Source organism: Scyliorhinus canicula, chromosome 2 (assembly GCF_902713615.1).
Source record: "Scyliorhinus canicula chromosome 2, sScyCan1.1, whole genome shotgun sequence".
Classification (NCBI taxonomy): domain Eukaryota; kingdom Metazoa; phylum Chordata; class Chondrichthyes; order Carcharhiniformes; family Scyliorhinidae; genus Scyliorhinus; species Scyliorhinus canicula.
The window spans coordinates 252,914,478-252,942,314 of record NC_052147.1 but is presented as its reverse complement, the minus strand read 5'-3'; the positions used below and the strand labels follow the sequence as shown (position 1 = coordinate 252,942,314).

The following is a 27,837-nucleotide window of genomic DNA, read 5'->3' as shown; positions in this document are numbered from 1 at the left end:
GATGAAGAATGTCTATATTATTCAGATTGATCAAGAAACAGCATTTATTTTTTAAAATGTAAATTTAGAGTACCCAATTCATTTTTTCTAATTAGGGGGCAATTTAGCGTGGCCAATCCACCTATCCTGCAATTCTTTGCGTTGTGGGGGCGAAACTCACACAAACACGGGAAGAATGTGCAAACTCCACACAGACAGTGACCCAGAGCCGAAGTCGAACTTGGGACCTTGGCACCGTGAGCCAGCTGTGCTAACCATTGCGCCACCGTGCTGCCCTGAAGAAACTGCATTTATAACCAGTGAATCATTTTCAATTTTCTCAATCATGGTGGGAATACAAGACTCCTGTGACATTCTCATTATAATTCCATGGAACCAGTGCAAGGGAACTGAAAATGAATGATTCGTAATCCCACACTGAGATGAGTCTTTTGAATCCTGGCCCAAAGTGTTTTGATAAATTCCCCACTGAGTTTTTGAAAGTCAGAAATGCAGATAGCTCCCAGTTGTCAGGTTTGTGAAAGGATCCCATAGATGATGGCGACCTTAAAGCTAATAAAAAATATGAACGTATTCAAATGGCCCAGTCCTTATTGAAGTAAAATTTATTTATTTGAATGCGAGCCACTTTGCCGAGATCACAAAGGACCTCACTGTCTGATAGAAGGTATTGTTGACAAAAGTTGGTAAATACATTAGATAATACATACAATAAATTCATAGAAGCTATGCCCTCTGCGTAGTGGTTCACTGAACAGTATCACAGACGAGTGAAAAGAGTGCAGAGGTCAGTACCCCTGATTCATGGTGTTTCTGAGACTGGTGATTAAAATCTATCATCCAAAAATTAGGAGTGTCATGAACTGAGCCTATTAACCTCTGTGCTTGATTTTACAGGCTGAACTCTTGTTGGTTGTGACTTCATTCCAACAGTATAGCCCTGGTGTACATATCTTGCAATGTCCAATAATGTTTCATTCTATGAACTATTTAGACTCTGTTAGTTCTGCTTTTCAGAATCAATCATCCAAGCAAGTTTAGACTCTTAGCTGCCTTGGCCTTACACTTAGGAATCCTTTGCAAAACCCATTTCTTCTCCACCTTTAGAAGCTTTTTCAAAATCCATCCTTTTGACCATATTTTCAGTCACCTCTCCAAACTCTTGCATGATGGCTTGTGGCCCATTGCATTACTTTTATTTACCTATTTTATTTACTTGTTCTTCCTTCTACCACTTTTGTAAGGCACTTTGACATTTTTTGTGCTAAGTTGCTATACAAACACAAGTTATTGTTGTCTGTTACTTCAGGTTTAATTCTGGAGCAGGGGACCTTGGGCTGAGCAAAGCATGTACCTGCTATCACTTCACCTGAGTCTGGTGTCTCACGTGTACATATAAGGAAAGACATTATACATTTCACAGCTTTTCCATCTGTTAAAATAAAAAGCACAAGATCTGAGAAGTCTTCAAATTCTTAGAGCATTTAAAAGTATTTACGGCCAATAGTTCACTACTGAAGTGTGGTCATCCTGTTTTATGGCAAATGCAGCTGTTAAGGCCCCAAAATGGCAAATGCGATGAATAGGTTCATCTGTCTTTGGTCAGGAATGATTGGAAATCAGGAAAACCTTGCTTTTTCAATGCCATAGGATTTTGTTTTATCTCCAGCACATTTTGGATTAATGTGTCATCTGAAGAATGGCACCTGTCATAGTGTGACACAGAAGGACCAGTTTTAACTGGGGCAAGGAATCTTGTTGCCTTCATCTGTCACTGGCAGTTCTAAAATTGTGTGGTCTGTAGTCAGGCCCACAGTGAATATATCATCCTTCTCATGATGAAGTCATCAGAATGTGACTCTGCAATCTAAATTTGCCTCCTTCCCCATCTCAGGAAGATGCCTATCTTAACCCATTCCTGCTAAAAGGAGAAGAGGGGGCTGGAGGCGAATAACAAACCAGTCTCTGTATATATAGGGTTTGCATTAATACATTTCTGACTCAAGAAATGGGAGTACTACCAAGTCAGTCAAACTTATATCAACAAAGACAATGATCCAATTGGAAAGGATCAAATTCGCCCTGAGAGGGTCGGTGCAGGGGTTTTCCAGGCGATGGCAACCCTTCCTAGACCTCTTGGATCAGAGATAGAGACTGAGGCCGTGACAGCAGCAACCCGGGAGGGGAGGGGAGGGGAGGGGAGGGGAGGGCGGGAGGGAGGGGAGAGGAGGGGGGGGGGGGAGGGGGGGGGGGGGGAGGGGGGACAAAGACGAAGGAAGTACGGTAGCGGTGGTGGCACGGGCAAGGCCTGCCCGAGGACGCTGCTAGAAATGATAAGTTGGTCTGACTGTCGGTTCGCCGGCGGGGGGGGGGGGGGGGGGGGGGGTGGGGGGGACGCGCGGGTGGGGGGGGGGGAGACTTTTTTTTTTCTTTTTCTTGTTAAGTAGGGGGGTTTGACTTGGTTCTGGTATAATTTAAATGTGAATGTAGGGGGGGGTTAAAATGTTTGTATTTTGAAAAATTCAATAAAAATTATTTAAAAAAAAAAAAAAAAACAAAGACAATGATATTAGGCAGATTTTATTATTTTGCGCTTAGCATCAGCCCCACTTTCAGATCACAAAATGCATAGGTTAGATTCAGAGGACGGCCGGGATTCTCCCTTTTGGGAGCTAAGTCCCCATACCCGCCGGGAAACGGGCAAGAATTACTCCGGACTTTTTCCTTTAAAGTCCGGGGTGATTCTCTGTTTTCCAGGGGTCTAGCTGAGCCCCAATATGCGTCCCACAGCTCTGGTTGCCGGCGAGGCCCTGCTGTCCAGACCATGCGGCCGCCCATACGCACGGCAGCCATAAGTGAGTCTGCGCATGTGCGTGGCGGCCCACCTCGGCGCGGGCACCGCCGACATGGCGAAGCCACACAGCGGGCCCGCGTGGAGTAAGGTAGGTCCCCCACAGATCGTGATGGCCCGCCAATTGGTGGCCACGATCTCGGGGCCACTGCTGAGGCACCCCCCTCGGTGTCAGATACACCCCGCCCACCACCAGGATCGCCACCGCGGCCGTGGGTCCTAGGTCCTGCCGGGTGGACCAGATGTAAACCACGCCGGTGAAAGTTCGGCTGGTCGACCGAGGAGAATCGGCGTGTGGGCCTGTTCCAATGGCCCCCGACCGGATGCGTATCAACCACGTACGTGCGACTGGCGGGTCCGCAGAGAATCGCGGAAGTGATTTCCGGCGTGGAGGGTCGGAGAATTCCGCCCAATGTGTGCTGATCCAACAACGCATGAGCCAAAGTAAATCTACCAGTTTGGTGCCCATTAACAAATACTTATGGGCAGTTTTTGTATATTATCCCAAATATAAGATTACCTCAGAACATCACTACCTGGTGCAATTTTAGTGGGGTGGCACGGTAGCACAGTGGTTAGCGCTGTTGCTTCACCGCTCCAGGGTGCTCTTTCCAAGGGCTGGTGCAGACCCGATGGGCCGAATGGCCTCCTTCTGCACTGTAAATTGTATGATTCTATGAGTAAAGCATCCTAAGTTGCATTCGTGTGACCTTTTCCTTGCTCGCACTAATATTCTTGCAAACAAAGTAAAACTACCAGTTTGAAAGCCAAATTATAAGATTACCTCAGTTCATCACCAACTAGTGCAATCTTAGTTCACTCTTATGCGTGGGGCGGCACAGTGGCACAGTGGTTAGTATTGCTGCCTCACAGCGCCAGGTACCTGGGTTCAATTCCCGCTTTGGGTGACTGCCTGTGTGGAGTTTGTACGTTCTCCGCGTGTCTGCGTGGGTTTCCTCCAAGTACTTTGGTTTCCTCCCACATTCCAAAGATGTGGTCTATTGGCCATGACAAAAATTTCCCCTTGGTGTCCAGGTATGTGAAATGAAATGAAAATCACTTATTGTCACGAGTAAGCTTCAATGAAGTTACTGTGAAAAGCCCCTAAGTCGCCACATTCCGGCGCCTGTCCGGGGAGGCTGGTACGGGAATCGAACCGTGCTGCTGGCCTGCTTGGTCTGCTTTAAAAGCCAGCGATTTAGCCCAGTGTGCTAAACCAGCCCCATGTGAAGGTTAGGTGGGTTAGCAGGTGCTCTTTCAGAGTGACGATGCAGACTCAATGGACCGAATGGCCTCTATATTGTAAGAATTCTATGAATCTATGAACGACCAACAGGGCATAATACTTTATACAGCAAGCCGATAGTACCAAAGATATTGATGTTTCCATGAATATATACTCAGCACAGTTTTCCCTACATGGTGATTCCTGAAAACAATCTAAGTCTGATGTTTACTGTAAACACTGAGTAGTTATTTACTTAAATAGAGAGTAACACTCGCACATCCTACTCTTGCTGTGCTTATAGGATAGTGTGAAACTGTTTGATTCACCTTAGAAAACTACTAGTGCACATGCTGGTAAACAACCTATTGTTTGTCCGACATGAACCAACTTAGAGACAGTCTGTGTGTCACCTTCAAGTTATTGCATTCTGTGTTCCTCATCGACATAAACTGATTGTGATAATGCGCAGTTGCCAGACTGAGCTGAAGACAAGACACTGAAGAGGTTTTGTTATAACCTCATGAAACATTTTAAAGCCACTGACAAGTTAGAGTTCACAGGCAGATCAACAGATGGTCATCGCCAGAAAATAAATCCCCACCCCATCCACCCCGTGCCCACCCGCCATCACATCTTGCAGGGATTAGTGAGCTAAAGTACATGTTTAATATCTAGATGCCTGTTCTGTGTTTATAGTGGACAATGTTTATATTTGATATAAACTATCATCGTATCATTGCCAGAATCCTTCCCTCACATTTGTTTCTTTTCTGAATAGTTTTTGAATTGTGGAAAAGTGAAAAGGCCGTTTGTGGGACAGCGGAGTAAATTGTGAAGGAACTAATTAAAGCTTTGTAATTGTATTCCTGTTAACGGTTGAGTCATTTTGGGCACGCTTTACACTTAAGTGAGGTCAGTATGATACCTGATGGCGTTTTCCGTAATTCGACTGAGAGAAGCAAAGGAGGATTATTAAGCTGCCACCTACCTCTTTTTTCCACAGCCTCGATGCAAAGCTTCACAAATCTTGGGACTGTGGCTCCCTCGCGAATGCACAGAGTGGCCAAATGGCAGCCGAATACTTGATCTACAACATAATACAAACACACAACTTGTGTTAATCAAAAGGCTATTGCATTAATAAAGGATGTTGATTCTATCGCTGATTCGATAGGTTATCGAGTCCCTTTCATGAGCATTCACGTGGCAGTCCTGATCTTGAATCAGTAAAGACAGCACCATCAGATATGTCACATTTTAGCCAAGTTTTTTAGAGGGGCAAGAACACGACTGTTGGAGTACCGAGTGATGCTGTTGAAAAAAATAGATGGATTGAAGAAATCACCATGATCCCCAAACTGGTTACGATCCCTTTCAATCTATTTTTGTTTTCCTCTGCACCCGTGTCCGACAGCCTCTACGGCTGAGAGTTGCTTGAGACAAATACATAGACACCTCACTGAGGTGACTTTGTAGTGAGGAGGTAAAGAGAGATGTTAGAAGTGTTTCCAAAAGAAATGTAATAAATAGAATACATTGTCACTAAATCTTCAGTGTCTCCATGCATCCAATTTTTAAAATTTGAACTATGCAATCCAATTGTATTAAAATGCAAAACAATAATTCTAATGGTCTCAAGTAAATTATAATGATGCCCGAAAGTGGCGGTCTTCGGGGTCTCGGACCAGCCAGATCTATTCCTGGGGAGGGAATAGACCCGAGGAAAAAGGCTCTCAATATCCACCCTATCTAATCCTCTGATCATCTTGTATGCCTCAATTAAGTCACCTCTTAACCTTCTTCTCTTAACCCAATAAAAAAAAATGTATAAAACAAGTAAATTACAATGATAGGGGTCTTTCAATCTCGTGGGCTAGTGAATGAATCACTAGCTTTCGGAGTGCAGCTCCTTGATCAGGTGAGTGAAGAGGTGGGTTCCACAACCACATATATAGACAAAGTAATGATGCAAGATGATACTTTGAATACGAGTCTTTGCAGGTAATTAAGTCCTTACAGGTCCAGATGGAGCAACTGGATAGAGGGATAACCTGTAATTATCCCTTTCTCCAGTCTCTACATCTGGATCTGTAAAGACTTAATTAGCTGCGAACACTCGCATTCAAAGCATCATCTTGATTTTGTCTACATCTGTGGTTGTGGAACCCACCTCTTCACTCACCTGCTGAAGGAGCTGCGCTCCAAAAGCTAGTGATTCACAACAAACCTAGTTTTGTAAGACTTCTCACTGTGCCCACCCCAGTCCAACGCCGGCATTTCCACATCAGAACAAAGGTAAGCAGTGTGTCAAAGGACAGCTAGGAACAGGGAACTGATAGTCCAAGTTGGGGAGGTAGGCAACGGTGAGGGAAAAACAGATCAATGGAAGAAATGAACATAAATTGATAGAACTAAAAATGGGGTGAAGGTAGAGGAGAGAGTTCACAGTCGTAAGTTGTTGAACTCGATGTTAAGTCTGGAAGGCTGTATCTTGCCTACTCAGACGACGAGGTGCTGTTCCTCCAGTTTGTGCTGGGCTTCACTGGAATATTGCAGCAGGCCAAGGATGGACGTATGGATATGAGAGCAGGACCGTGAGTTGAAATAGCAGCAGGAAGGTCTGGGTCCTGCTTATGGATGGACTGAAGGTGTTCTGGCGGCACGGTAGCACAGTGGTTAGCACAGTTGCTTCAGAACTCCAGGGTCCCAGGTTCAAATTCTGGTTTGCATCATTGTCTGCATGTTCTCCCCATGCCTGTGTGGGTTTCCCCGGGTGTTCCGGTTTCCTCCCACAGTCCAAAGATGCGCAGGTTAGGTGGATTGGCCATGCTAAATTGCCCTTACTGTCCAAGAAGGTGGGGTGGAGTTACGGGGATAGGGTGAAGGTGTGGGCTTGGCTCGAGTGCTCTTTCCAAGGACCGGTGTGCATACTCAATGGGCCGAATGGCCTGCTTCTGCACTGTAAATTCTAGCGGTCACCCAGTCTGCATTTAGTCTCTGCAATGTCGAGTAGATGGCATTGTGAGCAACGAATGTAAAAAAGCAATTAAAGGAGGTGCATGTGAAGCGCTGCCTCACTTGAAAAAAGTGTTGAGGCCCTTGGATGGTGAGCTGGGAGGAGGTAAACCTGCAGATGTTACACCTTCTGTGATTGCATGGGAAGATGCCGTGGGAAGAGGTGAGGTGTTGGGGATAATGGAAGTGTGGACCTGGGTATCCTGGTGGGAATAGTCCCTGTAAAATTCTGATAGGGCGAGTGGGGGGGAACTGTTGGAAGGTGATTCTTTGAATGTGGAGGCGGCTGGGATGAAAAGTTAGAGCAAGGGCTTTTCTATCCTGGTTCTGGGAGGGAGGGAAGGGGTGACAGCAGAGGTGTGGGAGATGGGTCAAACACAGTTCAGAGCCCTGGTGACCACAGTAGGTGGGAAGCTACGATTGAGGAAGAATGAAGACACAAAGATTTAAAAGAAAACTGTTTTGAATGGCAAATCGCTGGAAGTGCAAGTTGGTAATGCAGCAACAGGGCATTCTTGTGCCCGACTGAACAGGGCAACAGCAGTGAGGAGAAGACTAAGAGGTTGCATAGAGATTTAGACTGGCTGGCCAGGGTTTTATGGGGTGGCTTTGGTCCTGTCCACCAGCCAGAAAATCAGGGTTGACCTCAGCCAGTCATGGAAACCCTGAATACGCGTTGCACTCATTAACATCCTGCAGCCAGAGCTTCCATCCCTTTAATGGGAGAGCCCAACCAGATGGAAGCTCACCAAACCCAAAAGTGCCACCAGTGGTCGTGGAGGAGGCAGGACCAGCCACGTGAAGGAGGCGCCAGAATGTGAGTTGGGTTGGGTTCACTGGGCCAATCAAGGAGGCCCCAGAAAGAGGAATTAAGGTATCCATAAGGGAAGGGTTATGTCTTTCAGATGGGGTGGCCCTCCTTGCTGGTGGCACACAGGTTTTGAGATCAAGAGACACCTCCACCCTCTGGCCCCACTCTTAGCCTGCAAGGTTATAGCTGCTTGTCTCCCAATTTGGGAAGTGACAACATTGGGAGGCCATCTCTGGTAAAATACCAGAGGCAGTGGGAAGAGGTCCTTAAGTGATCCTTACTTTACCTGTTTAGGGCCTCAGTTGACCTATGTTGAGCAGGCCTATCCATCTCGTGGGCTTCTTAAAATTCTAAAGGCAATCGGCACACTATACTCACATTCACACCCAGTTTTACCCCTCCCCCCATCCCCCAGGATATTCAGTGGCATCCTTGAAATGTTGGCTGTTAAATGAATAATGTGGCCAATGAAGTACAATAAAGGGAGGAGTGAGATTATTCATTTTGGTCGTAAGAATAGAAATCAATTTTTAAAATCGTGAACTTGCAAATGTTGATTTTTTTAAAGAGACTTGGGTGTACTTACACAAGGAACACAGCAAGTTAGTGCAAGGTGTTTGGAGTTCAAGAAGAAAGAAGTCTTGCTACAATTGGATGTTGCTTTGTTGAGACCACACCTGAAGTATGTGCACGGTTTTGTTGTCCATATCTAAGGAAGGAGAGACTTGGGGCTAGATTCTCCACTCCGCCGTGCCACATTTATGTTTCACCCCACCGGCGGGATGCACTGTTATGCCGGCTGGTCTATAGGGTTTCCCATTGTGGGGCAGCTCCACGCCGTCGGGAAACCCCCGGGCTGCCGGCAAAACGGAACATCCCGTCGGCGGAGAATCCAGCCCATGACTTTTAGAAGTGGGAGCACAAAGGTTATCTAGATTAGCTCCTGGGATAAGAGACCTTTCCTATCATGAGAAGTTGAGGAAATGTGGCCTATCTTGAATTTGGTAGAATGAGAGATGATCTAATTGAAATATGCAAGATTCAGAAACGACTTGATGGGGTAGCAACTGAAAGGTTATTTCCCCTGTCCTGTCACCATCTGAGTATGAATGAGTATAAGTGAGACAAAATTCTTCACTAAGAGGGTTGTGAATCTTTGGGATTCTGTCCTCCACAGGGTTCTGAATACCGCATATTCAAGACTGAGATGTTTAGTCTCTAGAGGAATCAAAGGATATGGGAATGAGGGGGAAAGTGAAGTGAAGGCAGAAGATAAGAGACTTTTGTATTTGATTGTATTGAATGTCAGAGGAGGCTTGAGGTGGCATATAGTCCACTGCTGCTTCAGGTTCTTATGTTCTTGTGAAAGATTTATTGGACTAATAGAGAAAGAAAAATAATGAAAGGTTAGAAAAAAAGTGTAACTGCTCTTGAAATGACAAGTCTAAACTTGCTGTGGTGAGTTTAGTTTGTATCCACCCTGCAAATACAGCATCATCATATCATTCAACGTGTTTTGAAGTATGCAGAGAGAGATGCCATTTCGCAAGGCTCAGTGCAGAGCAGCCCAACTAGGACAGCACGCTTTGGATATTCACTTTTAACCTCGCATTTGTCCTTCGCTGTACCATTTATGCATAAATAATGATGAGTGCAATTATCTTCACCGCTATTTAGATAGAAGATTCTGGCCCCTTGTCACCACTTATTGCAATTCTCTTAGAAAACTTCAACGGGATTACATTTGGCACCATCAAAGCCACTGAGAGTGCATTAGCAACATTCCCCAGTATGACTAAATAAACTGGATAGCCATGCAATGTAAAACCACAATTTCATGTCAGTAAAGAAACAAAATACATAAAAGCAAGGCATAAATAGAAAATTAGTAAACATTGTTTATTGCATGGAGCAATTGTTTGAAATTTGATTATGACTACTGAGTACTCTAATACAGGCATTTACAATCAATAGATATAATGGACTTTAAACAGATCCCAATTAAAATAGACAATGGAATGAAACACAGCAACCTTCATTTAATCTCCCTGGATATGAGCAGGATATATGAATACAAGCTGCTTTTATTGATTCTGGGGGTGATTTTCACTGCAGCCCAACTCCGTCGCCAGGAAAACAGGCAATGGGAAGTGGAAAATTGTGGTCATCTAGGCTCCTCACCCAATCCTTTTACTAATATCCTCTGGCTATATTCATTGAGCCCTCAGAAATTTGTTTGAATTAAGATGATGGGCCCTGCACTTGAGAATGTTCAGACAAGCATCGGCTAGATTGAGCACCCCTTCCACCAATCTGTTGATAGAAGCTAAAAGTCACTTCCACTTTTTAAGCTATATCTGTATTGTGGCGTAAATTATTATATAGAGTAACGTGTTGCATGGAATTTACAATACAGAAACAGGACATCCCAATCAACTGGTATATCCCAGTGCCTATGTTCCAGACAAGACTCCTGCACCTAACTCAATAAGCAAACCATTTCTTATGATTCAAATTAGACGTTAGAACTGGACGAGAAGATCCCAGAATGGAGCTCTGGCTCAAACCCCAGTAACTTTAACTTTTTATATAAAACTTGGAGGAACATAGTCATAGTTTTAAGAAGGAAAAAAAAGTTACTAAACAAGAACAAAGTGGATTATGATACAACATGCTTTTACTTTCCTCTTAGTTTAACAATTACACATGGGTTTTAGGATTCACATGGATTACAAAGTTACCTACAATAGTCTCATTAGCACAAAGTCCCTTTTAAGCACACAAGATGACTGTGGTCAATTGCACATTCTCTGCCCTGAACCCAAGTTAATGTCTGTTTTCTCTTCAAAATTCTCCCAGATGATTGTCACATAAGAGTCGCCAAACACCACTCCCAAAAACACACTTTCAAATCTTCTCTCATAATAATAATAATACTTTCCTTTATTGGTTTGCATTCTGAAATTTAGTCCAGGTCTTCCAAATGACAATTACCTACAATAATGATACTGAATGGACTATCAATAACTATTTGTACAACACAAATCTCATTGAATTCAGTTTCGAAGGAACACCTTAGCGGTTATGGAAAAAATAAAATAAAATCCTTTTGACTAAAGTCTGCAGCAACGTTCTAAAAAACTACAACAATAGTTTTTCTCTTCACAACGATGCCACTTCAGATGCCAATTTATTATATCTACAGCCAATTCTACTCAATTCATATTAATCAGAAATGATTCATTACAGGTTACAATTCTGGAATGACACTGCTCTTCACAAATATCACCCTGCATTTTCAAATAAAATTATTTAATTGAATGTGGTACCAAAAATCTATCTTTGCTCAAAATGAACTCAAAGAGTCAATTTTTTTTTTTTTTTTATAATTTTTATTGAATTTTTCAAAATACAAACATTTTAACCCCCCCTACATTTACATTTAAATTATAACAAAACAAAGTCAAAACCCCCCTACTTAACAAGAAAAAGAAAAAAAAAAAAAAAAAAATCCCCCCCCCCCCCTACCCGCGCGTCCCCCCCCCCCCCCCCCCCCCCCCCCCCCCCCCCCCCGCCGGCGAACCGACAGTCAGACCAACTTATCATTTCTAGCAGCGTCCTCGGGCAGGCCTTGCCCGTGCCACCGCCGCTACCGTACTTCCTTCGTCGTTGTCCCCCCTCCCCCCCCCCCTCCCCCCCTCCCGCCCTCCCCTCCCGGGTTGCTGCTGTCATGGCCTCAGTTTCTATCTCTGATCCAAGAGGTCTAGGAAGGGTTGCCATCGCCTGGAAAACCCCTGCACCGACCCTCTCAGGGCGAATTTGATCCTTTCCAATTGGATGAAGTTTGCCATGTCGTTTAACCAGGTGTTAACACTCGGAGGCCTTTCGTCCCTCCACTGAATCAGGATCCTCCTCCGAGCCACCAAGGACGCAAAGGCTAATATTCCAGCCTCCCTCGCCTCCTGTACCCCCGGTTCCACCCCAACCCCGAAGATCGCAAGTCCCCATCCTGGCTTGACCCTGGACCCCACCACTCTCGACACCGTCCCTGCCACCCCCTTCCAGAACTCCTCCAGTGCCGGACATGCCCAAAACATATGTGCATGATTCGCAGGGCTTCCCGAACATCTAATACACCTGTCTTCACCCCCGAAAAACCGACTCATCCTTGTCCCCGTCATGTGGGCTCTATGCAGTACCTTAAATTGAATGAGACTTAGTCTCGCACATGACGACGACGAGTTGACCCTCTCCAGGGCGTCTGCCCATGTCCCGTCCTCTATCTGTTCCCCCAGCTCTAACTCCCACTTATCTTTCAGCTCCTCTACTGGTACCTCCTCCACCTCCTGCATAATCTTATAGATGTCCGAGATCTTCCCCTCCCCGACCCAGACCCCTGATAGCACCCTATCACTCACCCCCCTGTCGGGGAGCGCGGGGAACCCCGCTACCTGTCGTCTGGCAAATGCCTTCACTTGGAGGTACCTGAACGTGTTCCCCGGGGGGAGCCCAAATTTCTCCTCCAGCTCTCCCAGGCTCGCAAACCTCCCCTCTATAAACAAGTCCCTCAGTTGTCTAATACCCGCCCTCTGCCAGCTCTGGAATCCCCCTCCTGTGTTTCCCGGCGCAAATCTGTGGTTCCCTCTTAGTGGTGCCCCTATCAGACCTCCCACTTCCCCCCTGTGTCGCCTCCACTGCCCCCAGATCTTGAGGGTGGCCGCCACCACCGGGCTCGTGGTATACCTCGTGGGAGGGAGCGGCCATGGTGCCGTTACCAGTGCCCCTAAGCTTATGTTGCCGCAGGACGCCCTCTCCATGCGCTTCCAGGCTGCCCCCTCCCCTTCCATCATCCACTTTCGTACCATCGATGTATTTGCCGCCCAGTAATATCCTGAAAGGTTGGGTAACGCCAGCCCTCCACTATCCCTACTCCGCTCCAAAAAGACCCTTCTAACTCTCGGGGTGCCATGTGCCCACACATACCCCATGATACTACTCGTTACCTTCTTGAAAAAGGCCCTGGGGAGGAAGATGGGCAGACACTGGAACAAAAACAAGAACCTCGGGAGGACCGTCATTTTAACTGACTGCACCCTCCCTGCCAGCGACAGCGGCACCATGTCCCACCTCTTAAACTCCTCCTCCATCTGCTCCACCAGTCTGGAAAAGTTCAACTTGTGTAGGGTCCCCCAGTTCTTTGCCACCTGCACCCCCAAATACCTAAAACTTTTAACTGCTCTTTTGAAGGGGAGCCTCCCAATTCCCTCCCCTTGGTCTCCCGGGTGTATTACAAAGACCTCACTTTTCCCCAGATTTAATTTATATCCCGAAAAGTCCCCGAACTCCGCTAGTATCCCCATTACCTCCGGCATTCCCCCCTCCGGGTCTGCCACATACAACAACAAATCATCCGCATAGAGCGAGACCCGATGTTCCTCCCCTCCCCTTGTCAGTCCTCTCCACCCCCCTGAACCCCTCAGTGCCATCGCCAACGGCTCAATCGCTAATGCAAAGAGTAAGGGAGATAGGGGACATCCCTGCCTAGTACCTCGATGGAGCCCAAAATATTCTGACCTCCTCCCGTTTGTTACCACACTTGCCATCGGAGCTGAATAGAGCAGTTTACCCACTTGATAAATCCCTCCCCAAACCCAAACCTTTCCAACGTCTCCCACAAGTATTCCCACTCCACCCTGTCAAATGCCTTCTCCGCGTCCAGCGCTACCACTATCTCCGCCTCCCCTTCCACTGCTGGCATCATAATCACATTTAACAATCTCCGGACATTTGTGTTAAGTTGGCGTCCCTTCACGAACCCCGTCTGGTCTTCATGGACTACCCCTGGCACACAGTCCTCTATCCTGGTTGCCAGGACCTTTGCTAACAGCTTGGCATCTACATTTAAGAGGGAGATAGGCCTGTAGGACCCGCACTGGACCGGGTCCTTGTCCCGCTTCAAAATCAAGGAGATCAGGGCCTGCGACATTGTTGGAGGCAGAACCCCCCCCTCGCGCGCCTCATTGAAGGCTCGCACCAGCACTGGACCCACCAAGTCCACAAATTTCCTGTAAAACTCCACCGGGAACCCATCCGGCCCCGGCGCCTTCCCCGCCTGCATCTGGCCTATCCCTTTAATTAGCTCCTGCAGCTCTATCGGCGCCCCCAACCCTTCCACCAGCTCCTCCTGTACCTTTGGGAACCCCAATTTGTCGAGAAAGTTCTTCATTCCCCCTCTCCTCTTCGGCGGTTCAGACCTATACAATTCCCTATAGAAGTCCCTAAAGACCCTATTCACCTCTTGCCCCTTCTGCACTACATCCCCACCCCTCTCTCTCACTCCCCCAATCTCTCTGGCTGCATCTCGCTTACGAAGCTGGTGTGCCAGCATCCTGCTCGCCTTTTCCCCGTACTCATACGCCGCACCCTGCGCCCTTCTCCACTGCATTTCCGCCTTCCTAGTGGTCAGTAGGTCGAACCTGGCCTGCAAGCTACGCCGCTCCCTTAATAGCCCCTCCTCTGGCGCCGCCGCATATTTCCTATCTACTTCTAGGAGCTCCCCCACCAGCCTCTCCCTTTCCTGCCTCTCCTTCCTCTCTCTGTGTGCCCTTATGGAGATCAGCTCTCCTCTAATCACTGCTTTCAAGGCCTCCCAGACCGTCCCCACCTGCACCTCACCTGTGTCATTTGTACCCAGATAGTTCTCAATGCCCGTTCTCACCCTTCTGCACACCTCTTCGTCCGCCAACAGCCCTACATCCAGGCGCCACAACGGGCGTTGGTCCCGCGCCTCCCCCATGTCCACGTCCACCCAATGTGGTGCATGGTCCGATATCGCAATGGCCGAGTACTCCGTGTCCTGCACCCTCGGTATCAGCCCCCTGTTCAATACGAAAAAATCGATCCTAGAGTACACTCTGTGGACGTGGGAGAAAAAAGAATACTCCCTCGCCCTAGGCCTACCAAATCTCCATGGGTCTACCCCTCCCATCTGCTCCATGAACCCCCTTAACACCTCTGCCGCTGCCGGCCTCCTATTCGTCCTGGAACTCGATCTATCCAGCCCAGGGTCTAACACCGTATTAAAGTCCCCTCCCATGATCAGGCCCCCTGCCTCCAGTCCCGGGATAAGGCCCAGCAGGCGCCTCATAAAACCCGCGTCGTCCCAGTTCGGGGCATACACATTTACCAGTACCACACTCTCTCCCTGCAGCCTACCCCTCACCATCACGTACCTGCCCTCCTTGTCTGCCACCACCTCTGCCGCCACAAACGACACTCTCTTTCCCACCAAAATCGCCACCCCCCCGGTTCTTGATATCCAAGCCTGAGTGGAACACCTGTCCCACCCACCCCCTTCTCAGGCGGACCTGATCTGCTACCCTCAAATGAGTCTCCTGCAGCATTGCTACATCAGCCTTCAGTCCCTTCAGGTGTGAGAAGACCCTTGATCTTTTGACCGGCCCATTCAGCCCCCTTACGTTCCACGTGATCAATCGGGTCGCAGAGCGACCCGTCCCTACTCCCTGTCGATTAGCCATGTCTTGTCCCTTGCTCGCCCCGGGTCATCCCTTCTTTTCTGACCCGCTTCCCATAGCGATGGCCCCCCCCCCCCCCACCCCCCCCGGCTCTCCCCTTCTTGTCCCTGGTCTTTCTAGCAGCAACCCGGTGTCCCCCCCCAGTCCCCCCCCCTTCCCCCCCCCCCCCCTGGCTAGGACCCCTCCTAGCCGCGATGTACCCCACATCGTACTCCCGAGAGTCAGCTGGTCTCCGCTGACCCGGCTGCTCCTGCCACATTCCGACTCCTCCCGGTTCACCCCATCTGCGCCCGTGAAAGATCCCCTTAAAACCCCCGAGAAAGACCCGCATAATCAACCCGCTCCCCCCCGTCCCGTCTCCCCAACTTAACGATATAAATACAAACACCCAATGGCAACTAAATACATAAATACTTAACTACATACTTAAATAACAAAATAATTAACTAACTATCAACTAACAGTGTGCCCAACCATCACCCTCCATCAAACAGTATAAATAACCGCAGATAACCATAACCCGAAAAGAAAAAAAAAAAGAACAAAAAACCCCCCCAAGCACCCAAAGAAAAAGGGTAAGAGGGGTAAATAACTAAGGGAAATTGGAAACGGGAAAAAACACCCCATAAGAAGCCAACGACCCACAATAGAGATTTCAACAGTACAAATATACAGAAACACCCAACAACTCGAAACCTTCAAAATATTCAGAAAAGTCAACCGTTCGAGAAAAAACACCCCAAACACTCCACGAAACTGTTACCCAGTTCCGACCTGGCCTGAAAAAGAAAAGGGCCACTTGCACAATCAAGAGTCCCCCGGCGGCTACGACCGCCGGTGCTCCCAGGTTTTAGTTCGTGTCCAACTTTTCCTCTTGTACAAAGGTCCAGGCCTCCTCTGGGGACTCGAAATAATGATGTTGGTCCTTGTAGGTGACCCACAAGCGCGCCGGTTGCAACATTCCAAATTTGATCTTTTTCGCGTGTAGCACCGCCTTTGTCCGGTTGTACCGGGCCCGCCGCTTTGCCACCTCCGCACTCCAGTCCTGGTACACCCTTACCGTCGAGTTCTGCCACTTGCTGCTTTTCTCCCTTTTAGCCCACCTCAGGACTTTCTCTCGATCACTTAGCCGCTGGAACCGCACCAGCACCGCCCTCGGGGGCTCGTTTGCCCTAGGCCTCCTGGCCATGACCCGGTATGCCTCTTCCAATTCCAGGGGCGCCGGACCGGCCCCTTCCCCCATCAGGGAGCTCAACATCTCCGCCACATATCCCGGGAGATCCGACCCCTCCAGGCCTTCTTCCAGGCCCAGGATCCTCAAATTTTTCCTCCTCATCCGAGTGTCCAGCTCCTCGAAGCGGCTCTGCCACTTCATGTGGAGTGCCTCGTGCACCTCCACCTTTGCCCCGATGACTGTGGCCTCCTCCTCCCTCGCGGCCATCTCCTGCTGCAGATCTTTAATCGACGCCTCTTGGATCGCCTGGGCTCCCACCAACCTGGTGGCCGTCGCGTTCATGGACTCTAAGAGTTCCACTTTCATCTCCGTGAAAAAACGGAGGAGAGCGGCCTGCTGCTCCTCCGCCCATTTCTTCCACTCCTCCGGTGCACCGCCGGCCGCCATTTTGATTTTCTTCCCCCGCTTTTTTTGGGGAGCTGCTGCCGTTTTTCTTGCCGCTCCACTCCGGGTACCGACCATAAAATCGGTCTAGCTCTCCTCAGGGGACCTTCCCCCACCGGGATTCGTTTTTTCAGCGCCGTTGGGGCCCTCCAATTGGCCCAAAAACACCTTTGTTGCAGGAGCTTCCAAATGTGCGGCTTAGCTAGTCATAGCCGCAACCGGAAGTCACTCAAAGAGTCAATTATTAGGGTTTGCTGAAAACCCAGCATTTGCTGACAGAAATTTTTCATTTTAATTTGTTTTTGAAGTATTTGATTCAAGACATCAGTTTAGGTACTAGCTGTTCTTGTCCTTCCATATTCAATTTGTGTGGCATTAATTCCACTAATTAGAACGTTGGGTGAGAATAACGTATTGAAATGCCAATGCCTCCTTGAGCAAAATAAAGTAGACAGGAAATCAGTCTTATTTATAGAATTTGTAGGAAGCTCATGGAAACTGCTTGATGACCATACCCAAAAATGAGTTGTAAATAACACCTGTCATTTTGTAAAGGAATCACGATTTGAAGAAAGCAGATTGCTGTCGCAAATCAATGTAACGTGTAACGCAGGCCTTTTCCAACCAACTGGTCCTGGTGTTCTTGTATTGTTTAGAGCTATTCCTTCATTTCTCCCCTGGTCACCATTGTTTACTGCTCAAGAACACAGAGTGGAGCAGTGTATAATGAGCTTGAAAAGTGTTAATATGCATATAAGAACATAAACATAAGAACTAGGAGCAGGAGTAGGCCATCTGGCCCCTTGAGCCTGCTCCGCCATTCAATGAGATCATGGCTGATCTTTTGTGGACTCAGCTCCACTTTCCAGCCTGAACACCATAACCCTTAATCCCTTTATTCTTCAAAAAACTATCTATCTTTACCTTAAAAACATTTAATGAAGGAGCCTCAACTGCTTCACTGGGCAAGGAATTCCATAGATTCACAACCCTTTGGGTGAAGAAGTTCCTCCTAAACCCAGTCCTAAATCTACTTCCCCTTATTTTGAGGCTATGTCCCCTAGTTCTGCTTTCACCCGCCAGTGGAAACAACCTGCCCGCATCTATCCTATCTATTCCCTTCATAATTTTAAATGTTTCTATAAGATCCCCCATCATCCTTCTAAATTCCAACGAGTACAGTCCCAGTCTACTCAACCTCTCCTCATAATCCAACCCCTTCAGCTCTGGGATTAACCTAGTGAATCTCCTCTGCACACCCTCCAGTGCCAGTATGTCCTTTCTCAAGTAAGGAGACCAAAACTGAACACAATACTCCAGGTATGGCCTCACTAACACCTTATACAATTGCAACATAACCTCCCTAGTCTTAAACTCCATCCCTCTAGCAATGAAGGACAACATTCCATTTGCCTTCTTAATCACCTGTTGAACCTGTAAACCAACTTTCTGTGACTCATGCATTAGCACACCCAGGTCTCTCTGCACAGCGGCATGCTTTAATATTTTATTGTTTAAATAATAATCCCGTTTGCTGTTATTCCTACCAAAATGGATAACCTCACATTTGTCAACATTGTATTCCATCTGCCAGACCCTAGCCCATTCACTTAACCTATCTAAATCCCTCTGCAGACTTCCAGTATCCGCTGCACTTTTTGCTTTACCATTCATCTTAGTGTCATCTGCAAACTTGGACAGATTGCCCTTAGTCCCCAACTCCAAATCATCTATGTAAATTGTGAACAATTGTGGGCCCAACACGGATCCCTGAGGGACACCACTAGCTACTGAGTGCCAACCAGAGAAACACCCATTAATCCCCACTCTTTGCTTTCTATTAATTAACCAATCCTCTATCCATGCTACTACTTTACCCTTAATGCCATGTATCTTTATCTGATGCAGCAACCTTTTGTGTGGCACCTTGTCAAAGGCTTTCTGGAAATCCAGATATACCACATCCATTGGCTCCCCGTTATCTACTGCACTGGTAATGTCCTCAAAAAATTCCACTAAATTTGTTAGGCACGACCTGCTCTTTATGAACCCATGCTGCGTCTGCCCAATGGGACAATTTCTATCCAGATGCCTCGCTATTTCTTCCTTGATGATAAATTCCAGCATCTTCCCTCCTACCGAAGTTAAGCTCACTGGCCTATAATTTCCTGCTCTCTGCCTACCTCCTTTTTTAAACAGTAGTGTCACGTTTTCTAATTTCCAATCCACCGGGACCACCCCAGATTCTAGTGAATTTTGGTAAATCATCATTAGTGCATCTCTGGGATTTTGAGCAGCCCTTTTCCAGATGCACATTGCCATCTACTTAACGTATACACAATGGAAAAAGCCACTTATCCGGCAGATCAGTGCAACTGAATTTCACCTCTGAATGATGTAAAGGATCAATGACGTTAAAAGGCAATTGCAGCTGATAACATTTTGACTTAAAAAAAATCTACACTGGAGCTCCAAACCTTTCACAATCTGTGGAAGAAAACAAATGGAATTCCAAAGTCACCGTGTAACATTAGCGGTTCAGCAAACATTTCTGATGAAGGCTGTATCCTGTATGACAAGACCCATAAATCAACAACTCTTTGGCACATATCTTTTCATAGCTCTGTCAGAAAAGCTGCCTGTTAAGCCTGAAACCATGTGACGACCTAATCCGCGAGTTCCTAATGACTGGTGTTGGAAGCAGTGCTTCAACCAACTTCAAACAAGGCCACAATCATGGAGGAAAGTTGGGTTAAGGTCAACTATTCTCCATATTGGATGTCCCTGTGTACCCAGCCACAGAAAGACCTCGGGCACCATTGAATGGTCTCGTGCCGGACTGGCAGTGCCGAGTTCATTGGATGACTGGTTTCCCATGCCAGAGAGAAGCCCGGGGGTGCACTTCCCTTAAGAGGTGGGGTTAGAGGGTCTCAAGGACCCCTACGAGGTAGGCTGGGCCAGTGGCAGGGCGAGAGTGGGGGGGGGGGAACAGGGGCTGCGGAGGCCATGGTGCAGCTCGTCAGCGCAGGAAGTGAGGTAAGTGCGACCTCGGCAAGGAGGTCCCAACCGAGGCCAGAAAAAAACAATGGAGTCCAAATTGATAGAGGACACTTTCGCAGTGCTGCAGGCAGCGAAAAAGACCCCGCTATACGCACCCAAAACGGGACTCTTTTGCAAAAAAAAATGTTTGTTTTTTTTTTATTTTTAGAGTCGCCAATTATTTTTCTTTTTTTCCAATTAAGGGGCAATTTAGTGTGGCTAATCCACCTAACCAGCAAATCTTTGGGTTGTGGGGGTGAAACCCACGCAGATATGGGGAGAATGTGCAAGCTCCACACGAACAGTGACCCATGGCCAGGATTCGAACCCGGATCCTCAGTGCCGCAGTCCCAGTGCTAACCACTGCACCACAGGCCGCCCTTCAAAATGGGACTCTTTTTGGTGCGCACTGAATCATAACCCTCATGTGTCCTTGTGCCAGGTGTACTGAACCATATTGATTTGCATATGTAAATCACCCAAAGATTTCCAGAAATAATATTATTCTGATATTCCACCCCCAACCCAGAATTCAGGATCTAGCATCACAATCTCCATGGTAGTCAGGTGCCCAGGTTGAACTCTGAATAGAGTAGCACTTGTCATTGAAATGTAAAATAGTTAACCTTCTCTTGTCCCTAAATTCTGCTGTGATCAGCTGGAGATGATCTTATTAAGCATACCCTAAACCTTCTCTTAGGTTGTGCTCCACACCAGTACAGAGGAGAAAACTAAAAGTAATTTGTATTGCCATCTTTCTTGCTTTTAAAACTTATCAACTCTGCGTTGTCCCATCCATGAGCTGCATCTAATTGAGGTGAGGGCAAATAAATTGAGCAGAGATGCCAAAGTGTTCGGATGGATTATTTTACCCTAATCTTGTTGCCGAACCAGGGACCATGAGCTAAGGTTTAGTTTGAGTTTAGTTGATGTATCCAAGATTCCTGTTAGCATGAAATGTTAAGGAATTTACTGACATTTTGCTAATTCATTCTAACTTCCAAAAGTATGCAAATTTGGATTAATCCCATGAAGCAGGAAGAAGAAATGTCAGTATGTATCGCAACAAGAAGTAAAGAAGTGAATAGCCTTGTTTGTGCACACAGTATTTGGTGTCCAAGAAAATAGCAGAAAGCATTCTGGGTGGCGTGCCCTCGTTGGCAGTGGGATTCTCCGTTTCTGCCGGTTGCCAATTGGATTTCCCATTGTGGCCACCCCAAATGGCCGGGAAACCCGAGGGTGCGGGTGCGCTGCCAGCACAATGGAGAATCCTGCCGACGGAGAATCCCTGTGTACCACACTGGAGCAACACAGAATTTGTATAGAAAACATATAGAAGATGTGACTCATTATTGTCTGAGGTACTCAGGTGGCTTGGTGGTGCAATGGTTAGCACTGCTGCCTCACGGCGCCGAGGGCCTGTTTTTGATCTTGGCCCTGGGTCACTGTCCATGTGGAGTTTGCACGTTCTCCCTGTGTCTGCGTGGGTCTCACCCCCCACAAACTAAAGGTGTGCAGAGCAGGTGGATTGGCCACGCTAAATTGTCCCTTAATTGGAATTTGTTTTCAAAAAAGAACATTATAAAAAATGATCTGAGGTACTGTCTGGCAAATAGACGCTGCCTCTTCCACCAGTTTGTCATGTTTTTGGGTTGTTTCTATCAATTTTACTCCAAATCATTTTGACTTTTCTGCTTCAGACTATTCTTGTAGGTGCCAGCCAGCTCTCAATATCCCCACAAATGTTTCTGCTTGCCCTGACCTTGGTGGAATAACATAGGGCACCAGCATAATGAGTAGTGTATCCACCTTCAATACCTGTAATTGCTGCTTCTGGTTTTTGCCTCCACAGAATTCTCCTCAATTTTTAAAACAGCAAAGTAACATTCACACGAGATCTCACTTTAGGTTTTAACTGCCAAATAACTGTGTCAAATTGTAATAGAACAGGAAAATTGGAGCAATAATAAACCATGGGCTGGATTCTCTGTCCCTGAGGCTAAGTGCTGACCCCAACGGAGGACCCGTGGTGTTTCACAATGGTAAAATCGGCGCAAAACTCTCACTGATTCCGGTACAGGTTGAGGGGCTAGTACCGGCGCTGCGTGAAACACCCATGGAACGCATGGAAAATGGTTGGAGAATTTCCGGGTCCCGGGCTGCACATGCAAAGGGCTGACAAGCTGCAGCCGCACATGCCTACACCCCTCATACACGCACGAGTCGTGCCGGAAAACATGGCACAGGCCATGCTGGATCGCGTACCCGCCCACTCCAACACCATAGCCCACCCTCTGGCAACTCCCCACCACTCCCCCAAGCCTAGCAGAAGCCCCTCCCGGCCAGCGGCATGGATGTCAGCCGGGTGTGGTGGCGTTGCACACTGTCCACAGCTGGTATGCCAGCCTCCCGACCGCTCTGACCACACGTGGCCCGCGGTATCGGGAACTCGGCCGATTGGAGGCGGAGCATCGTAGGAAGGCTAGCTCCAACGGGGTTGCGACTGCACCCTGATGATGCCAATTTGGAGGGAGCATTGTGAACTGGCGTCAAACCGATGCCTGCCCCGATTTCGGCGGCGGGAGCCATTCTTCGCCCGATCGCCGTTCTCGATTTCAGCATCGGACTTCAGACAATCCCACCCCATATTTTTACTATATTTTCAAACTTTACTAACTATGTAGAGAAAACAAGAATGTTTGCAATTTAAAAAAAAACGCCCAACAAACATATATTTGAACAAGTCAAAATGAATGTTTATATTTGAATTGAATGATTTGGCTCCCTCCCTTGGACAATTTTAGATTAGATAGATTACTGTGATAAAATGTAGCATACTTTGAAGATTATTTTTAATTTGTGTATGTACCATGAGAAATTCCTGTGCAGAGCTAAATATTAAACAATGTTGCTTTAAAAAAAATACAGTGTGCTCTGTCTTAAGATAGCTTCTCTTGAAAGATGAGTATTAAATATTAAGTATTCTCTTGCACAGCTTGTAGCAATGTATAGGCAACTGGGATTTCCACATTGTCATATTTTTGTCAGTGAAATATGCCTCCTAACATTTCAAGTCCTAAATCTTTAGAATCCATGGGGCAGCACAGTGGCGCAGTGGTTAGCATTGCTGTCTCACGGCGCCGAGGTCCCAGGTTCGATCCCGGCTCTGAGTCACTGTCCGTGTGGAGTTTGCACATTCTCTCCGTGTCTGCGTGGGTTTTGCCCCCACAACCCAAAGATGTGCAGGGTAGGTGGATTGGCCAAGCTAAATTGCCCCTTAATTGGAAAAATGAATTGGGTACTCTAAATTAAAAAAAAAAAATCTTTAGAATCCACATTGATAAAGTAATGGCTATTAGTGCAAAATGGTAATGTTATATGTTTTGCAATGAAACTTCTACTGGTTGCAGGATGGTGCCCCTCATACAATGCATAGGTATAGCTCATAGGTCCTCTGTTTTCTTGTACAATACTTAAAAATACACGTTTGCTTACAAGAAGACCCCATTCTTTCTCCACCCCCATGTACTATTCAGTTCCATGGCTGTCATGATAGTCATCCATTTATTCGGCTTACTAATGGAGCTAGGGCAAGATTGTCACTTCGCCGTTTTGCTGAGCAACTGCAGAGATCCATTTAAGTTCATAGTGCTGAACTTTGAGCATAATTTAAATATTTCTTATGTTTTTGCTGCAGTTATCTATCCATTGTAGGATCAAAGAGTGCTACTTAAAAGCGGATTAATATTTTGTCAGCCTTTTATTCCTCCACTCTCACTTTTTATTCACAGCCACATTTTAGCTAAAGTTACCAAAGGCAGAATATTAGATCCCTGTAAATTGTTTATTATTCATTCATTAGGGATGTGGGTGTTGCTGGCGGGGGGGGGGGGGGGGGGGGGGTGTTTATTGCCCATCCCTCAGTGCCCTTGAATGTCACAGCATTGCAGTGGATCTGGAGTCACATGTAGGCCAGACCAAGCATGGTTGGCAGATTTCCCTTCCATAAAGCACATTAATGAACCAGATGAGTTTTTATGACAATCAACACTGGTTTTGTGGTTATCATCAGACTTTTAAAATCCTAGATGATTTTATTGAATTCAAATTTCATCATCTGCCATGGTGGGATTCAAACCCGGTTCCCAGAGCATGACTCTGGGTCTCTGGTTTACTACTCCAGTGACAATACCACAACACCACTGGCCTTAAATAAATCTAGCTTCTCAAGGTGCTGTGGAATAAAATTTGAAGGAGCTAGAAATATTTCTCCTGTTCATTATAGAATCATAGAATTTACAGTGCAGAAGGAGGCCATTCAGCCCATCGAGTCTGCACCAGCCCTTGGAAAGAGCACCTCACTTAAGCCCCTTTATCCCGGTAACCCAGTAACTCTACCTCACCATTTTAGACACTAAGGGGAATTTAGAATGGCCAATCCACCTAACCTGTACATCTTTGGACTGTGGGAGGAAACCGGAGCACCCGGAGGAGAACGTGCAGACTCCACACAGACAGCGACCCAAGCCGGGAATCGAACCTGGGACCCTGCAGCTGTGAATCAACTGTGCTAACCATATGCTACCGTGCTGCCCAATGGGTTTCAGTGTGATTCTATTCATATGGTTTTGAACATTTGTACAATTCTGTTTTGGAAGAAATTTCTTGGGGCTTGAATCCCCAGATTAAGGAAATGTCTATAGAATGTTGTGCTAAGTAATGGCACTTCAACTTATTCTTGCTGTATAAACAACATGGTCAGTCCTATCCCATTTCTCCAACACAAATTGGTTCAATCAAGTGGTCAGACTGCCACTAATTCAGGAACCGTGAGCCATTACTAATTTGTTTTTCACTCTTGAAACACTGGTCAAAAGTACCGCATAACAGTGTCACTGTCACAATAAATTCTACTAATGCCGAGTAATGTACCTTTAAAAGGAAAATGATTTTGTCAGCAATAATCTTGAAACTATCAATCCCAATATCATGGCAGCTTTTTTCCCATTCACTGCATTTGCTTTATACCCGCACAAAATTAGAAATTACATTAAGACATAATATAATATTTGGTTACTGATGCTCAGAACATTCTGTTTTAATGAAAATTTCCCATTCCATGATCGAAATTAAAGAGAAACTCCATTAAGCAGTATTTGAGTTGAATCAGGATTAGAATGAGTGGGAGATGAACATGATGCACTGTTGAATGTGAATCAGGATCATAATAAATATGTTAAGTAAGGAAGTTCTATCTTTTATGGAATTTTAAGGACCACTCTAATTGAGCAATAATAAATGTGATAATGGCATAGCGTGCTATAATGGTTATGGTACATTTTAGCAAGCCATGGTTATTTTGGCAGGATGTGAAGCTGATACCTTAAAATGACCTTGATTAGCTAAAATTAATCATCGCTGCACATTTCATCTACTGACTTAATGATCTGAAAATGAAAGGAAAAGTCTGTGAAAACGATATGTCTGTTTTTTTTCTGATGTCCCTTGACTTACCAATTTGAACTATATGTTTATGATAGCTTTCAAGTAAATAGGTTTTAAATAAAATCCCCCGCCTTTTAAAAAATCAATAGTGTATTCATAAACACATTCCGTTAGTAAGTGATCCGAACAATGTGCTATGTTGTGGAGAAATCCAGCTCATTTCATTTTATGTCACTGTTGGCAAACTTCATTGCTTTTCTTTTCCTGAAACACCGTTTATTGCTTGGTTCAATAGCTAAACTGTTTAACTTTTAAACTGAGTTCTTGCTCAAAAGCATTACTAGACTAGGAAATATTGACTGAGAAAATGTGAGGGTGTAAGAGCAAAGGGCTAAATATTTCAATCATTCAGATACGAGGTGAAGATGAATGTTAATGAAGACAAACGAGCCTTTTGTTTTCTGCATGCTCTAAGTTTTTCTGAGTGCTCTATTTTTAGGAGACTGGCTAAGACATTTGTGGTAACTTGCTGCCTTTCAGCTTTTAAATCAGTTCACAATTTTAATGCTTATGCTTAAATAAAAGAACTTACATTTATTTAGCACCTCATTCAACTGGAGGTTTGAAAGAACTTAATAAAGAACACAGAACAAAGAAAAGTACAGCACAGGAACAGGCCCTTTGGCCCTCCAAGCCTGTGCTGACCATGCTGCCCGTCTAAACTACAATCTTCTACACTTCCGGGGTCCATATCCCTCTATTCCCATCCTAATAGCAAACTCATTTATTTAAATGTCCAATCATTGCTGCAACTAATTTGTAAACTCGAGTAGCTATACGTTTACATTGAGCTGGTGGCCTTGCCCCCCCCCCCCCCCCCCCCCCCCCCGGGTTTGTCAGAGCGTGAGGGAAATGTGATGATGGGGAAACTACCTGGTGGGGTGCCTCGATCTGGCACGCAAAAAGGCTGCCAAGTTTAACCTCCTGGCCTTGCCACATGGTGTGCATACCTCATGCCCAAGGTAACATTCCAGCAGCGGCAGGAGAAGACCCATGGGGGAATCCCAGTGGAGGCGGGTGGGTGATCGGCATTCTGCCACTGGCATTGGACTTAATTTTATACCCCCATATTTTCCAACCACCGAGAGAGAGCATAAAGTTCTGGTCAAGCTCCGATAAACAGCAAATGAGATAAATGACCAATTGATTTATTTTGGAAATGTTTAGGAATATTAGCTACGACTTCTGAAAAACCCCTGTCTCTTCTTCACATTGTAACACAAGAGTCTTGCATATGCTTCAATGGGAAGAGAAGGCTTCCCATTAATATCTCATCCAAACAATGCAGCACTCGTTCAGTAACTACATACAGGTGTCAGCCTAGATTGTATGCTTAAGTGAAGCTTGAATGCACCATCTTCTGCTTTAGAGAAAAATACTGCACCAACTGAGCCAAGTTAACACTTTGCACTTGAAGCAATTGGCCAGTAATCACAGCAGGAATTAAAAGTTTTTATTCATAGAACTATGCCTTGAATTCGGCACTGAAATTATTTTGGATATATAGTTTTGGAAATTATTGTCCGTGAGTGGTTGGACGTCATGGCACAGCTCTTACATTGAATAATTGAAAGTTGAAATGCTTAGTGGGCAGCAGTTTCCTTGTCCCCTGTTTGCAGGCGTGAATGTGTGTGTGTGTGTGTGTGTGTGTGTGCGTGTATTTGTGTTTGTCTGTATCAGGAGGTTCCCTGATGCATTCAAGCTGCCAGGGAAATTTCACGGGCAGGCTGGGATGTGGATCAGTACTGCTTGCTGTATGGAGACAGATAGCCAATTTAAATAGTTAAGACCTCAGTTTGGAGCCATGTTCTGCCCTTGTCAGCATTTTGCTGCTGGTGGAGCAGCTCCTGACTCGTGTGGGGGCCATCAGCTTAATGCATCTGACGTCGCCGCCAAGATCTGGAAGGAGCCAGAGGGGCCGGAGCCTCAATCCTCAAAGAAGGGGCAGTGGACATCAAAGGATGTCACGTTCCAATCAAGTGGAGTGGTTTCCCCTCCTCTTTGAGGATCCTACCTCCTCCCCTCCTGTGAAATAGTTTATTGCTACAAGTCCATGTTAAAGCACCCTTGACGTCTTCTGCCTGCCTTAGCAACGTACACCTCTGGGCCGGCCACATCGGGCGTGGCGTGGATGTGGCACGGTTCCGGTTGCCTGTTGTTCTTAGTTAAATGGCGGATGTGAAGTTGGCCAATTAGGCGGCTACCTTCAGCAAGATGGTGCTAGTGGGCACACTT

At 46.3% G+C, this 27,837-nt stretch overlaps 1 protein-coding gene across 3 annotated transcripts in view; it reads right to left on the bottom strand.

The window, feature by feature from the left end:
• LOC119962096 (rho GTPase-activating protein 15-like) overlaps positions 1 to 27,837 on the bottom strand; it is a 992,501-nt gene that overhangs the window by 288,730 nt on the left and 675,934 nt on the right. For all 3 annotated transcript variants that reach the window (XM_038789949.1, XM_038789950.1, XM_038789951.1), the window contains one exon: positions 5,068 to 5,166. In XM_038789949.1, the coding sequence (XP_038645877.1) occupies positions 5,068 to 5,166 (99 nt within the window). The remainder of the gene's footprint in view (positions 1 to 5,067; positions 5,167 to 27,837) is intronic.